Source organism: Mesocricetus auratus, unplaced genomic scaffold (assembly GCF_017639785.1).
Source record: "Mesocricetus auratus isolate SY011 unplaced genomic scaffold, BCM_Maur_2.0 Super-Scaffold_100037, whole genome shotgun sequence".
Lineage (NCBI taxonomy): Eukaryota > Metazoa > Chordata > Mammalia > Rodentia > Cricetidae > Mesocricetus > Mesocricetus auratus.
The window spans coordinates 1,387,455-1,402,045 of record NW_024429215.1 but is presented as its reverse complement, the minus strand read 5'-3'; the positions used below and the strand labels follow the sequence as shown (position 1 = coordinate 1,402,045).

General features: G+C 49.0%; 1 protein-coding gene across 3 annotated transcripts; it reads left to right on the top strand.

Moving 5' to 3' along the window:
• The first annotated feature begins 160 nt into the window (after positions 1 to 160).
• On the top strand, positions 161 to 12,326 carry Spaca6 (sperm acrosome associated 6). 3 transcript variants are annotated; one of them, XM_040733918.1, is made up of 9 exons: positions 161 to 548; positions 1,280 to 1,357; positions 9,582 to 9,650; positions 10,086 to 10,109; positions 10,753 to 10,830; positions 10,904 to 11,013; positions 11,357 to 11,513; positions 11,588 to 11,798; positions 12,035 to 12,326. In XM_040733918.1, coding segments are annotated over exons 1-9 (936 nt in total). In that variant the 5' UTR covers positions 161 to 340; the 3' UTR covers positions 12,036 to 12,326. The 3 variants fall into 3 exon arrangements, with proteins under 3 accessions (XP_040589852.1, XP_021079011.2, XP_040589853.1); XM_021223352.2 differs by having other exon boundaries at positions 163 to 548; positions 12,235 to 12,326; XM_040733919.1 differs by lacking the exon at positions 9,582 to 9,650 and having other exon boundaries at positions 164 to 548; positions 12,235 to 12,326.
• Positions 12,327 to 14,591: the final 2,265 nt, after the last annotated feature.

Below are 14,591 nucleotides of genomic sequence, written 5' to 3'. Positions count from 1 at the left end.
CTTCTGGAGCTCAATGTATCTTTCTCATTTCCCTGCTCCCAACTCTGGGGGAAAGGGCTTTTCTGGTCCACCATAGCTACATTGCCGGCCTCTGGGTCCCTGAGACCCTTTAACCTGTGAGGACGTCCAGGGTCACAGGTGAGGTTCTTGGGAGCCTGGCGCCTGGCTCAGCCACAAATTTAGGGATTGCAGGTGACCCCTGACAACCTTCCTCTAGATGGAGCCTGATACTTGACAACCAGCTGAAAGACAATCTCTGATCTTAGGCCACAGCTCCCCCTCCCCCACAGTGACCTCACAAAGGTTGCTAGCTTCTCCTCAGACCCAGAGACCCTCTGCGATGGCCCTTGTTGCCCTAGTGGGTAGCACCATCCTGTTGTTTCTGCTGATCTTCAGGGCACCCACATGGGCATGTCTCTTCTGCTTCACCACCTATGAGGAACGCCTCCGTGTCTGCCAGATGTTTGCGGACACCGATGGCCCCAATCTGGGCCATTGTAAAGATGCATTCAAGGCTGCCTTTGAGGGTCTCTCAGATGTGGAAATCAGTGAGGAGACCCTCGTCCCCGAACCAGGGCCCTGGGGAGCGGCAGGGGAGACCTCGAGTGACTCCACCAAGAAAAGCTTGAGTACAGGATTGTGGCAGAGACACAGGGTAGAGAGACGGGTGGAAACAATGGAAGGGAATACATTCAGAAAGGGGTGGAGGCAGAGACTAGAGACAGTGCCTCAGAGAGAGGCTAAGGATGCTGAAGGCCTTGACAGAATTGCAAGAAAGAGATGAAAAGTAGAATGAGAAGGATCATTGCTTGGAGAGAGGAGGGTATGGACTGGAAACACAGATGAATGGGGCGATCGGAGACCTAGAGATCCAGGGAGAGACAGGTACCCAGAGACAGAAAGGCACAGAAACCTGAAGATAGAAAGACAGAGACCCAGAGTGAGGGAGAAAGGGACTGGTGTTGGGGGGGTGGCAGGGACCTAGACAGACAGTGATCCAGAGACATACGACAGAGACCGATGAGGTTGGAAGAGGATGAGAGAGGGTAACAGGTCCAGGGTGTTGTGACAGAGACAGAGGCCGAGAGGGGGTGGGGAGGGGGGGAGTTAGGGTTGGAGACTGAACAGAAAGAAAGAATTACCTCTCCAGAGAGGGCACAGAGACCCCGGGGTGGGGCTGGGGGATGGACTCTTTCAGCCATGAGTCAGACACAGCGAGTACACTGCTACAGGTATGTATCTTAGTTGCTTCCTCAGCCTGCTTCTCGTCCACCCTCAGACTATGATGAGAGGAGTCACCTGCATGACGCCTTTACACAGATGACCTTCTCCCTCCAGGAGGTGGCTGCAGCTCAGGGTGAGTGTTTTACAGAATTTGACTTCCACTCCCCTCCCACCCCTCTCCCCACTCCCCACTTCCTAGCCCTGGACTATGTGAAGGCCTAAAGAGATCCTCTGGTTGGAGGGAGGGATAATGGAAGCCTGTGTGAATTTGATGGGAAAGGTGCAGAAGCCAGCTGAGTCAAAGATGGTAAGAAACTGAGGGAGGTATAGGAGCCACAGAGTCTGAATTTCTGTGGGGTCAAGTCCATGGGACCTATCTGTGGTTCTCCCTGTTTGGTCTCTGAAGTCTGGGTGTGTCCCTGCCTCTCGCCTGGTCTCCACATACTCACCTAATAAAGTACAACGTTCTCGTCTCCTAGGGTGAGATGTTTCTTCTCCCAGTCAGAGCTCACTGGGAGGGAATGTTTCTTTTTGAGACAGGTATTAGGGAGGACATATTCCCTTAGCACAAGGCACACGTATATTTCTCATGGCTAACACAGATAGGTAGGAGCGGTGAAGGTAGCCATTCAGGGGACAGACATGGAGAGTCTCCTTGAGCCATTCGGGAAGAGCATGTCCTTGTAGCTGTGTGGAATGGACTTGAAGGCTCTGGGGACATGTAAGCACATGATTAACAGTATTCATACCAGGTCACGCCAACCACAGAGCACACAGGCTCCCACGCAGTAGTATGGATGGCAGCATGAGAACTCATTTTTGAGTAGGATAAATTGAGCACTCCCAGGATCTGGGACTCCAAGTCCAACCCCCCCCCCACACACACACACTCTTTTTTTTTTCATCTTCCGTGGTTCACTAAGTTTGATAGCAGAACCCCTCCAAACAAAGAAAGGGTCCATTCATCCAGGGGCTGTCCAGGACCATCATGGAAGAGGATTTTCTGTGTGTCCACAGTCCCAAAGAAAAGGTTGAGGAAGCTGAGAGATGGAAGGAATGCAAGATTCTGCTCTTCTCTGGGCTTGTCTCCGTTTTGGAAACTTGGAAAAAGCTACCAAGTGCAAGCCTGGGAGTAGAAGATGTGTCTAGTGTTCAGCAGACATGGGGGAGGGTGCAGGCTGGGTTAAAGAGGAGGTAGCCTGTGACATGGATCAGAGACCAGAGTGAAGAGGAGGGACTAGGAAGTAGAAAAGCGGGCCTGGGTCTGGTTTTTGGTGCCAGAGAAAGGAAAGAGGTGGGGTTATAGGAGTGTCTTCACCTGGGGTCTGGCTTCTTAGGAGTGACATCTGGGAAGATGGGGAGCACGGAGACTAGAACTGGACTGGGAACACAGATGGCTAGGGTAATTACACAATAACCACGAAGGGATACTGATGACATGCACAAGGCATCTACACAGCTGGACGTTGGAATCAGTCAGGGAGACTTACGACGATGTCCTGAGGAACCTGCAGAACCACAGAGTGATATAGGCAGGTTGGAGGAGCTTCTGCTCTGGGTGTATGTAGACAGACTTTCTGGGACCCCACAGAGGGAGAAAATGGAGACTGGGATAAACTGGACCAGTAAATTCCTCAGACGGAGGCTTATGGAATAGTCCAGAACCACCTGTGCGGTCAGAGCTGGGACCACAACTGCAAATGTCCCACCCTAGAGATGCTTGTACTAAAGGGCAGAGCACAGAGTAAACAGCCAATACAGTGTGAGGTTGATCAGAGTGTGGAGAGTCTGTGTAGAATGCACCAGTGAGGTTCTAGGGTTATAACTTGGTAATAGGGCTCTCACTTAGAAGCCAGCAGTGCAGGGCTGGTCCTGTGTCTGAGCTGTAGAGTATTTGCCTAGAGGTGCTATGTCTCCTGCACCGTCATTTATGCTAATTATTATCCTAAGGAAATTTCAGTTAACAGCCATGTGAGGTGGGGTTTCACAGCCCTACCTTCCGGGGAAAGTTAGCTCGGAGCTTGGCTTGAAAACATGTAGTCAGAATTTAGGACGATTGTGCATTGGGCGAGCCAGACTAGTGCTGTTTATTGGGGATCACACAGGTGATAATGTCTCTGTATACACAGCATAAGTTTAAAATGTGAGCATAGATTGCATATCCTCAGTTCAGTAATCTGAAATCTGAACTGTTTCTAAGCTGAATGTGGCTTGTTACTGTAACATCAGGGCGGGGCATGAAGCCTAGGGGTCAAGAGTGGAGAGCACCTTGGGCTACAGAGTGAAAAAAGTTGTAAAGGTTAGGGATGTAGCTCAGTTGGTAGAATGCTTGCCCGTTAAGCATGAAGTCATGGGTTTTATCCTCAGCCCCTAGTATGCTTCTTGGTTGCACACGTCTGTGAATCTCAGTGGAGGCAGGATGATCATCCTTGATTACATTGTGAGACCCTGACTAAAGGAAAATAAAGGCTCACACAATGGCAGTATTTGGGAGGCTAAGGCAGTGGAATGGAAGGAGCCTAGGTTACCCAGACTATTTCAAAACAGACAAAATAAAACTGATGAGTGAAGCCTTTTTCTTGTCAGCCGCTTTGGTTTTTCCCCACTAGTCGCCTGGGCTCTGCCATGTTGTAGTCCCAAAATAACACACAAGACGCTGTATTAATTATGAAGCTGTTGGCCTTGCTTGTTTCTTACTGGCTAGCTCTGACTTAAGTATTTACTCCATAATTGTTAATCTAAGTATTTCTCTTACCGGAGAAAAGGGTCTGGACTTCTTACCCCTATGGCAGCTACATGATGACTCCCTGTGTTTCTCCTACCCAGAGTCCTCCTGGACTCCTAGTCCCACCTATCTTGCTTCCTTATTGGCCAACAGTGCTTTATTGACATATACACAGGACTTCCCCATCATTTCCTCTTTTCTGTCTAACTAAAAAGCAAGGTTTTAACTTTAACATAGTCAAATTATATATAACAGAACAGCTATCAAGCACGAACACAGTTACACTATTTTGTCCATCAACATTTAGTGACATATGTGTTCTTTACCTGTGTGGATGTGTATATATGAAATGTTCCAAAATCCAAAGCCTTTTTGAGTGTCAACTTAGCTCCACATAATATCACATGACAGGTCACAGGTAAAACTCAGGCCCTATGAAATATGTGAACTCATCCTTCAGACTGTGTATAAAACATTACGAAACAAGTAAATTTCCAATTTTACTCCTTTATGTGTATGAGTGTTTGCATGTCTGTGCATCACGTTCATGCTTGGTTCACGAAGAGGCCAGAAAAGGATGTCAGATCCCTTGGAGTTGTAGTTACAGGTGGTTTTGAGTCACCATGTGGATATTGGCTGAGAACTGAACCCAGATCCTCTGCTAAAGAAGCAAGTACCCTTAACTGCTTAGCCGTATCTCCAGCCCCCGTTTTTTTGTCATGTGTATATGCCTATGAGTGTACTGGAGACTACTCTGGGCTATGTGATACCCTGTTTCAACAAACAAAAAGGGGGACAGAGCTAGAGAGAGATAGTTCAGTGGTTAAGAGTGTTTGCTGTGCAATCATGAGAACTACTGTTTGAGTCCCAGCACCAATGAAACAAGTGCTTATAACCCCAGGCCCAAATTAAATGAAGATGGGGTTTGATGGGGCTTGCTGGCTTCCAGCCTACCTGAGAACACATTAATTGGAACATCAGAGAGATTTGCCTCAGAGGAATAAATAGACAGGGTGACATATGAGGACACCTGATGTTGCATTGTGACTTCCGTAGGTATGAACAGACACACAGGTAAATATATCCTTTTTTTAAATGATGCATGAATGGTTAGATATGGAGGCCCAAGTTTACAAGTGACTGTGACCTTGACTTTTACTTTATCCTTTTTGTTTGCTTTGAGGGAAAGTCTCACTACATAGCTCAGGCTGGCCTTGATCTTATGATCTTCCTAGCTTGCCCAGAAGCCTGTGCCATCACATCCAGCTTCTCTATCGTCTTCATACCTCAGTTTCCCCATGTCAGATTAGCAAGGGGTGGTAGAAGATGACACTGTCGGCAGAAGGCCTCAGACTCAAGGTTCATGGACACTCCAGAGCAGGCCACAGAACAGCTGAGAATGGAAAGGTTTCCATCTCCCATAGCAATGAACTTTGTGGTAGACACTGCCACCGTTGCTGTTTTATGCATGGGGAAACTGAGGACAAGAGAACTGTCATCTGACCAAGCTTGCATATGGAGGCAGGCCTGTGATCTGTGGATAGATACACCTCAGGGTGAAACAGATGTCCTCATATCTGTACATGCCAGGACTCAATCCCACTGCCAGAGCTTCTAACACATGACCCTCACCAACTGCAGCACCCTTTATACCGTTATGGTTCAGTTGGCATAATCCATGTTCCATTTACCCTGTTTAAGATATTTCCCTTTACCCCGACCCCATGTGTACTTGATTAAACCTATCCCACCCCTGCCCACCTCACAAGTCTCTGTGGTGACTTGATGTGTCCCAGCCTCCTGAGTGTCATTGCTTCAGCTCCTAAATGTATCTTGGATGAGGCCACCAGACTCCATGCCTCTCAGTGAGGGCTCCACTCTGACCATGTCCTCCTTACAGGAGTACCATCTCTAGATCTCACACTCATGCTCTCATGGTTAAGAGAATGACCTCAGATTCTTCATTTTGAGGTAGCTTCTTGGCTGTGGTGCTTCTCTCTGTGTAGACAACAATGCACCATTCTTATTTAGCTAATACTTTTGATTCTTTGACAGTTTCATACACACATATATTCTGGTCATCACTCATTGCTGTGACAGAATACATGACAGTCACCTTGATGGGGAAAAGGTTTATTCTGGCTCACTGAGAGTCCAGTGGTTCTCAACCTGTGGGTCTTGACCTCTGTGGGACCCTTTCATGAGGGGTTGTCTAAGACCATTGGAAAACACAGAAGTTTACATTCCAATTCATAGCAGTAGCAAAACTACAATTATGAGATAGCAACAAAAATTATTTTATGGGTGGGGTCACCACAGCATGAGCAGCTCTATTAAAGGGTCCTTGCATTAGGAAGGTTGAGAACCACTGGTATATTGTGACAGGAAGTCACAGCAGGAACAAAAGGTGGTATACACAGTCGGGAAGCCAGAGAGATGAATGCTGGTCATTATCTTGTCCCTTTTTATCCACTCTGCTACCCCAGCCAGTGACAGAGGACCAGCTACACACAGGATGGGTCTTCCCACCCCACACCCCTCCACAGACCCAGAGGTTTGTTTCCATGTTGATTCTAAATCTAAGGAGCTCCCAAATGACATCATTTTAACATCTCTACAAATTGTCTCCAAATACTGTGGTGTTCTTCCATACTGCATTGGGGATTAGGATTTCACACATGAATGGAGTGGAGGTGGGCACTGTCACAGCCATTTCCTCCAGAAGTCCTGCCTACCTTGTTGCTGGTCTCTGGAGCGTTCCACTTCATGATCTGGAGGGTTCTATGGTGGTAAGAATGAAGGACTCAGAACTAAAAGAGAGGAGGGAAAAATGAATGGTGGTTGGGTCTGGGGAGGAGGGCTGGGAAGTTCTCTATTTAAAGGGAGTGGGACAGGAGTCATTGAACCCATGCTAATGACTGCCTATGGTACTGTGGCCTATGTTTTATAGCTTTGGACGTGTTTTTTTTTTTTAAATGCTAAGCTCTGGGCAGTGGTGAACCACACCTTTAATGCCAGCACTGAAGGGGCAGAGGCAGGCGGACCTCTTGAGTGTGGGGCCAGCCTGGTCTACAAAGTGAGCTAAAGAATAGCCAGGACTACACAGTGAAAATCCTGTCTTAAAAAAAAAAAAAGATGCTAAGCATTTTTGTGACCTCAGGTTTGTGTGTTGGCAATCAATTCATTTAGTTATTTATTTTTTCTTTTGGTTTCCCAGACAGGGTTTCTCTGTGTAACAGCCCTGGGTGTCCTGGAACTTGTTCTGTAGACCAGGCTGGCCTTGAACTGCAGAGATCTGCCTGCCTCTGCTTCCTGAGTGCTGGGATCAAAGGCATGCTCCACCATCGCCCGGCTTCATTTGGTTATTCTTTAAGATTTATTTTGTTTTTAATTATATGGGGGGCAGTGTTGGTACATGTGAGTGCAGGAGCCTTTGAAGGCCCAAAGCATCAGATACCAGATGCAGATGCCCTGAAGTTGGGGATACAGATGATCGGGAAACCCTTGACATGCATGCTGGGTCTTCTGTAAGACATTGGCTTAATTGCAGAGCCATCTCTTCAGCCTCCTCCCCATTTTTTTTTAAGAGATATCAAGACTTTTGTTTTTGAGACAGGGATTCTCTGTGTAGTCTCGGCTGCCCTGGAACTCACTTTGTAGACCAGGCTGGCTTTGATTGAACTCTTAGAGATCATCCTGCCTCTACCTCCCAATTTCAGGAATTAAAGGCATGCAAAACCATCTCCCAACCGAGATATCAAACTTTTGTATAACTGCCCCAGGGTTATATATTGTCAGCCTGTTGTCATATAGAAAATGTAACAAGCCAGCAGTGGTGGTGCACACCTTATTCCCAACACTTGGAAGACAGAGGCCGATGGATCTTCAAGTTCAAGGCCTACCTGGTTTCTAAAGTGAGTTCTAGGATAGCCAGGGCTACAGAGAAACCCTGTCTCCAAAACAGAACAAAACAAAAACAAAGAAAAAAATAGGAAAGAAGAGAAAAAAGAAACACTTTTCCTGTCTGGTTTTTATCACATCCCGGTGATGCATTTGGACCTCAGGCCACTCACTGCTGGTGACCTACAGTTCCTGCTGGACTCTAAAATTCATGGGCATATACTTACTGGGTGGTTTTGTAGGACTCAGGGCCCTTTTGTGGGTTCTGAGGGTGCTGTATTCAAGAGGGGGAAGCTTGGGGAACATTGAGAAGAGAGGGTGGAAAGATTGTCAAGAATCAGAGGTTTGCAGGAGACTCGATAAAGGGGAGTGTTCTGGACATGATAGAACCAGCATACTCCTGAGTTCACAGCAGCGGTCGTTTACCTGCACAAGATCTAGTTGGTCTACATTCCAGTGCTGCAGGAGAGGGGCTCACAAGCCTCCACCCCAAAAGGAGGTGCTACTGATAGGAGGAGGGGAGAACCCTGATGGGATGGTAGGTTCACTGTGCTTCAGTGGCTAGTCAGCACGATTGGACTGAGGGAGTTATTATACTTGCAAAAAACAGAAGACGTGAAGAGGCTTAGGAGGAGTAGGAAATGTATGGATCTGGAAAAGGGGAGGGGAGAAATATAATCAAAATACATTGCATGCGTGCACAGATGAAATCCTCAACAAAAAAGAAACATTAATTAAAAGCATACGAAAAAGGAGTTGGGTGTGGTGTGTGCCTTTAATCCCACCACTGGAGAGGCAGAAGCAGGCAGATCTCTTGAGTTCAAGCTGTATATGGGCTACATAGAGAAGTCCCAGCCAGCCTGGAACATAGTGAGTGAGCCACTGTCTTAAAACAAAACAAAATGACAAAAAGATGGACTTAAGCTGTTATCATGTGCAGTTTACATGCTCAGCTTCTAATTTGCATATGTGTAATTGCAAACCAGTGAAGCCTAGGTACACTGAGGAAGATAAAAGTGGGGAACTGCCAGGCGTTGGTGGCACATGCCTTTAATCCCAGCACTTGGGAGGCAGAGGCAGGCAGATCTCTGTGAGTTCGAGGCCAGCCTGGTCTACAAGAGCTAGTTCCAGGACAGCCTCCAAAGCCACAGAGAAACCCTGTCTCCAAAAACCCAAAAAAAAAAAAAAGTGGGGAACTTTAGTATAGATTTGGGGTAATCGGACCCCTTGCAATGACGCATGAGGTGGTGAGAGACGTAGGGCAAAAGCTGTCTATAGGCTAATGAAGGGTGAAAGTGGACAAGAGGGCTGCAACAGAAAACAAACAGCCTAGTAAGCCCTGCAGAAGGCTTGATCATTGTCCGCCCCTTTCCACTGAGATGTAAGTGTATAGTGCTCTCAGGAGGCAGAAGGAGCACCTTGAAGAAGTCTGCCAGGGGCTGGAGAGATGGCTCAGAGGTTAAGAGCACTGCCTGCTCTTCTGGAGGACCTGAGTTCCCAGCAACCACATGGTGGCTCACAACCATCTATAATGAGATCTGGTGCCTTCTGATATGCAGGCAGATCATTGTATACATAATAAGTAAATCTCTTTTAAAAAAAAGTCTGCCAGCCCTCGCTTTGGACCTGTGGGAGGCAGGAATGTAGCTTATTGGACAGACAGCAGGTCCTGACTATTCAGCCATAGGGTAAGGGCGCTTTGTAGTGCAACTTCCCTACCTCCATCTTCCAGGGTCCTTTAAGGCCGCCTTCCCCAGTGCAGCAGCAAAAATGAAGAGTTTCATAAAACAGCTTAAAAAAGGTAAACCGGCCTCCAGCTCCACCCCCTGCAGACACACAGATATTTACACCCTGAATCCAACCTAAACCTCGGGGCCAGTAGATTTCCTAGCCCAGGACAGATCATGTGACAGTCTGTCTGCTTCTGGCCCTGCGATCAAAGGCATCCTCTGAAATCCCGTGCTTCTTTAACTGGGCCTACTAGTGAGGTGCTGACTCCTTGAAGGACTGCCTGAGATCTACTCCCATCCACCCCGCCCCCCCCATTTAGCTTTTCATAATTAGCTAGCTACAGGCCTTAAACCTGACACACTTGGCCTTGCTGCACCCCCTGGATGAAGCGCTGTGAACCCAGCCCTGTCCCTTAGAGACAATGTGCTCTGTTCTCCAAAGGAGAGGGGCTTTAGGTAGGTCTCTGTCAACTTCCTGGGTCCTAATGCCTCCTTTCTCTCCACAGCCCAGGCCTGCGTCCCTCCTTGTGGTAAGGACTTAGTCCCAAACTTGAGGCAGTGGAAGCTGGGGTTGAAACATGGAACTTGGGATGGAAAAGATGAGTGGGCCTTAGATCCAATAGAAGCCAACTGGAAAGTGCATAAATTAGATAGTGGGTAACTTGATGGAAGCAGGCAGGCCCTGCAGGTGAAGGCCTGTCACCCTAGCTACTCCAGAAGCCTGGGCAGGAAGATCACACATCCTTGGCCCCATAGAGTTCTAGGCCATGCCGGGCAATTTAGGGGGAACCCTGTTTCAAAACAAAATCTAAAAAGAATTCTGAAGTTACAACTCAGCAATGGAGCACTTGTCTAGAATCTCCGGGTCAGGGACTGGGGAGTGGCTCAATGGTAGATGCCCGGCCTAGACTCTTCCAAAGGGACTGGGGGCGTGCCTCTGGTAAGGAGCTTGGCTAGCATGCATAAACTCGTAGGTTCCATTTCCAGTGGCTATCACTTGCGCGCGCGGAGTATACGTTGTAGAAAACTGGCTTTACAAGCCAGGAGGTGATCCAGCCGCCGACTGGACAGGGTTATCTAAACAGTGTAGAAAAGACAGAATCCTTGGAGCCCCCATAGATTCAACAGTGTCCGGAGAATTGGTCTGGAGACGCTCCTGGTCTCGGCTCACAGGCGTCCAGGAGGTCACTAGGCGTTTCTACTGCTGGGGTTGCTTTTCCGCCATCTGCGACCTCCCTCTAGACTGTCCAGGTGAGGGGGCGGCGCTGGGGGAGGGGCGGGGCCTGTGCAGGCCTACCAGAAGAATCACCTTGCCTCTCTCCAGTCCAGGATGTGACGGTGAAGCGAGGGGATCAGGCTTTGTTTTCTTGTATCGTGGGCTTCCAGTTGCCAGAATCGGAGATCACTTATTCCTGGAAATACGCGGGAGGAGGTGTGAGTCGGGACAGGGCCAGCTGGAGGGCTTTCAGGAGCCGGTTCTGCTCCCGGGAAGGGTTAGGCTAAGTTCAGGCTAGGAGGGGTTGGGTTTAGTGCCAGAGGAGGGTCGGGAACCTAGGGAAAGATTGAAGTTAAATGTGTGGAAGACAGTGCTTGAATGTGCATTGTGACTCAGGCGCAAAGGGATGTCGGAAAGGGTTGCTTAGGGCTGCTCAAAAGAGTCAGAGGCTTGCAGCCGAGTCAGGGCTTGGGGAAGGGGCGTGCACTGGGCGGGGTTTGCTGCTCTGGCTGAGTCCCTGTGTATTTTGAGCTCCTCAGCCTCACCCCAGCCATCTCGTAGATCCGTACTCAGGACGTGTCCTACTTCCGTAATGTGCCAGGAGCCCACGGGTACCTGGCGCGGATCCGGCCAGTGCAACCCACGCATCGCGGGACGTTCTCCTGCGTGATTCTGCACGACCAGCGCCCCCTGGCTCGGCTCTACTTCTATCTGAACGGTGCGGGAGGGGCGAGGCTGTGAGGCGGGGCCGAGGGCGGGGCTCCGCCCTCTGACGTGCGCGCGCCCCGACAGTGACGGGTCCTCCTCCGCCTGGGGAGACTGAGCTCCAGGTCACGTTCCGGGAAGTGATGCGTTGGACGCCGTGGGAGGCGGAAGTGATCGAGCCCTGGAGGCCCAGCCTAAGCGAGCTGCTTGCCAGGCCCCGGGCTCTGACGCTTGGCAACCTGTTCCTGCTCGCCGCAGCCGCTGCACTCTTGTCTGCTAGTGCCACTGTGCTAGTGTGGTGAGTGCCAGCTTCCAGCCTCCCCTCCCCCAGCTCCTTTTGTCCACGCCGCAGGTCCCCCGGACCCGACCCCGGCAGTCCAGACAGCCTCCTCCCTCTCTCCTACCCAGGTCTTCTCTCAGACCTAGGGGTCCAGGCCCTAGATTGCCTTCCTCAGACTCCAATCCTCCTTCAGACCTAGCATAGCCCCCACCCTCTAAGACCTAGGAGGCCTAACCGTTTTATTTTTTTGTCAGATCCAAGAGTGGAAGTCCTAGCTCTCCTTGCTCGAGCTGAGAAATCCAGGCCTCTGTCCTTATGTCTCATAACCTAATATTGGTCCCGACACCAGGCCTCCGTGCAGACTCAGGTCTAGGTTCTCCTTGCACTTTGAAACCCAAATGTGTTTCTGTCCCTGGGCCCTCCTACAGCACACACTCCCTTTTTTTTTCCCCAGGGTGTTTTTTCGATGGTATGTAAGTGGCAACTAACAAGAGTGTCTGCCCTGATTTCACATGCGATCTTGAAATAAAGAATATATTTCGGTTAGTTCTGGATTCTCTGTCTTTCTCTCTCTCTCTCTCTTGGACGAGGTCACTGCTCACTTAGGGAGGAGGACCCATAGACTACCCCGCAAATGTTTAGTAAGTGTATGGACCCATGGTGACAGGACACAAGCTATCAGGTTAGGGGCTCTTTGTTGAAGCCGTAGAGCACCAACTCAGACCCTTCTCTGTTCTCTATCAGATTCCTTGACATTTCCATCTGTAGAAAATACCCTTAGAGTACTATATGGTACTCCTCCCCCCCCCACCAAAAAAAAACCCACGTTCTTCCCCAAGGCTTTCTCCCTTTCAGAAATAGCACCTAATAGCCTTCAGGCAGTTCAGTGCAGAAACCATTGGGCCTACACCCTTAGCCCCTCACTAGAGCGTTCTAGGCTCTACCCCAGCCACTCACTAGAATATTTTAGATAGGACTCTACCACTAAGTTACACCCCATCCCCTGCCATTAGGCAGTAGCTCTACCAGTGGTCCACACCTCCAGCCCCTTATGGTGAATTCTAGACAGGCATTGTACATGTGAGCTACTTGCCTTGCTATGTATGGGTGGGGTAGGGTACATTTGTATGCATGCATGTGTGTGTAGAGGCCAGAGGTCAGCCTCAAGTGACATTCCTCAGACACCTTCTGAGGAGTGTTTTGGTGACAGGGTTTCTCAATGGCTAGGACTTCCCTGATTAGGCTAGCTGGCCAGCAAGCCCCAAAGGATCAACAAGTCACCGGTGGGTCCTAAAGTTACAACAGAATGCTTTTTTATACCCGGGTTCTGGGAATGGACTCAGACCCCTACTAGTTTCCAATCTAGTATTTTTAAGTGTGTCACAGTGGGTTACTTCTCTGCCCTAAACCCATCAATGGTTTCTCTTCTCACTGGAATCAAATCTAATTCCTTGTTAAAACTTCCAAAACTACACATATTCTGGCCCTTATTGGTTGCTATGGTAAAGCGTGATGGGGGGCTTGGGTGGGGGACCTTGGCACATTCCATAGCAAGTGAAGATGACGGGGGTGGGGGGCACGACAAACATGCCGGGCAGACAGAGCTTAGTGAGAAGTTTTATTAGGAAGGGGATGTCCCTCGCTACCGTCTCGCCAGCAAGAACGACGCAGAACACTCGGATCCTTCTGCAGTAAAGCTTTAATGCATCTTGAGAGATAGATGATCAGCTTCTTAGAGGGAGACCCCAAGCTAAGAAACCCAGCCCCTTATATAAGCCTAGGAGCTCCGAGTGAGATGTGTAGAGCCGGGATTGGTGGTTTGCACATCACCCCAGATGACGTCACGGGAGAGGCACAGTTTAAACGGTTAACTCCAACTGACAGCGACAGTTAACTCCAACTGACAGCGACAGTTAACTCCAACTGACAGCGACAGTTAACTCCAACTGACAGCGACAGTTAACTCCAACTGACAGCGACAGTTAACTCCAACTGACAGCAGATGTCAGCGCCATCTTCTAACGGCAATAGCGATAGCGAGGGCGGCTCCTCACATCTCCCCCTATTCATTTATTTTTGAAGCAATAGGACACCCACAACTTTGGAGTGGAGATAGAGGTCAAATCCCCATGTGCAAATTCGGAACATGTACAAAGCTCCTCTCCAGGGTCTTATCCCCAGAGGAAGTCCTGACCAGTCCGATGTCTTTTTTCTGGGGGAAGGAGATCATGACATAGAACCTTCATGCAAGATGACTTATCTCCCAGGAGAAAGTCGTTATACCGCAGACCTCTCCTGTGCAGTGCTTAGCCTTGCAACTCCTTGGGCTGCTGAAGCCTACCCACTCTATCCCGTGCAATGAGACTAGCCTCGTGGGGTGCAAGAGCTGGGAGGCCAGCGACCTATTGCTTTAACATGGTTAACCAAATGTCAGGGGATGCTCCGTGTTCTAAGGCAGCAAGTGCTTGTGCCACCACCACTTTCTCCTTTTGTTTGGGCTCTGAGCGTACACACCATCCAAAGCATCAACACTATTCCACAGCAGAGAACTAGGCTAAATGATCCTACCCCCACCCATTCCTTAAAATAAGAAAATGCAGATGAAATCCAGGGGGAGAGGTCTTCCATCAGAGAAAGATCCAGATGCGTCGAATTCACTTGCAGGATCGCCATTCTCAACTCACGGAGTGTCTGCTCAAACTCAAAAGTCCAATTCTGTAATAAATGTTGAGACAGAGCTTTTGACAGGTTAGCTGCTCTTGTAAAATTCTCATATTGTACTAAGTGACACAAAGGCCAGGCAACTTTGTT

Coding starts and splice junctions, on each gene's coding strand:
- Spaca6 (XM_021223352.2), top strand. CDS start 341: ATGGCCCTTGTTGCCCTAGTGGGTAGCACCATCCTGTTGTTTCTGCTG. Junction 9,651..10,085: donor CATAAAACAGCTTAAAAAAG/GTAAACCGGCCT, acceptor TTCTCTCCACAG/CCCAGGCCTGCGTCCCTCCT. Junction 10,831..10,903: donor CCTCCCTCTAGACTGTCCAG/GTGAGGGGGCGG, acceptor GCCTCTCTCCAG/TCCAGGATGTGACGGTGAAG.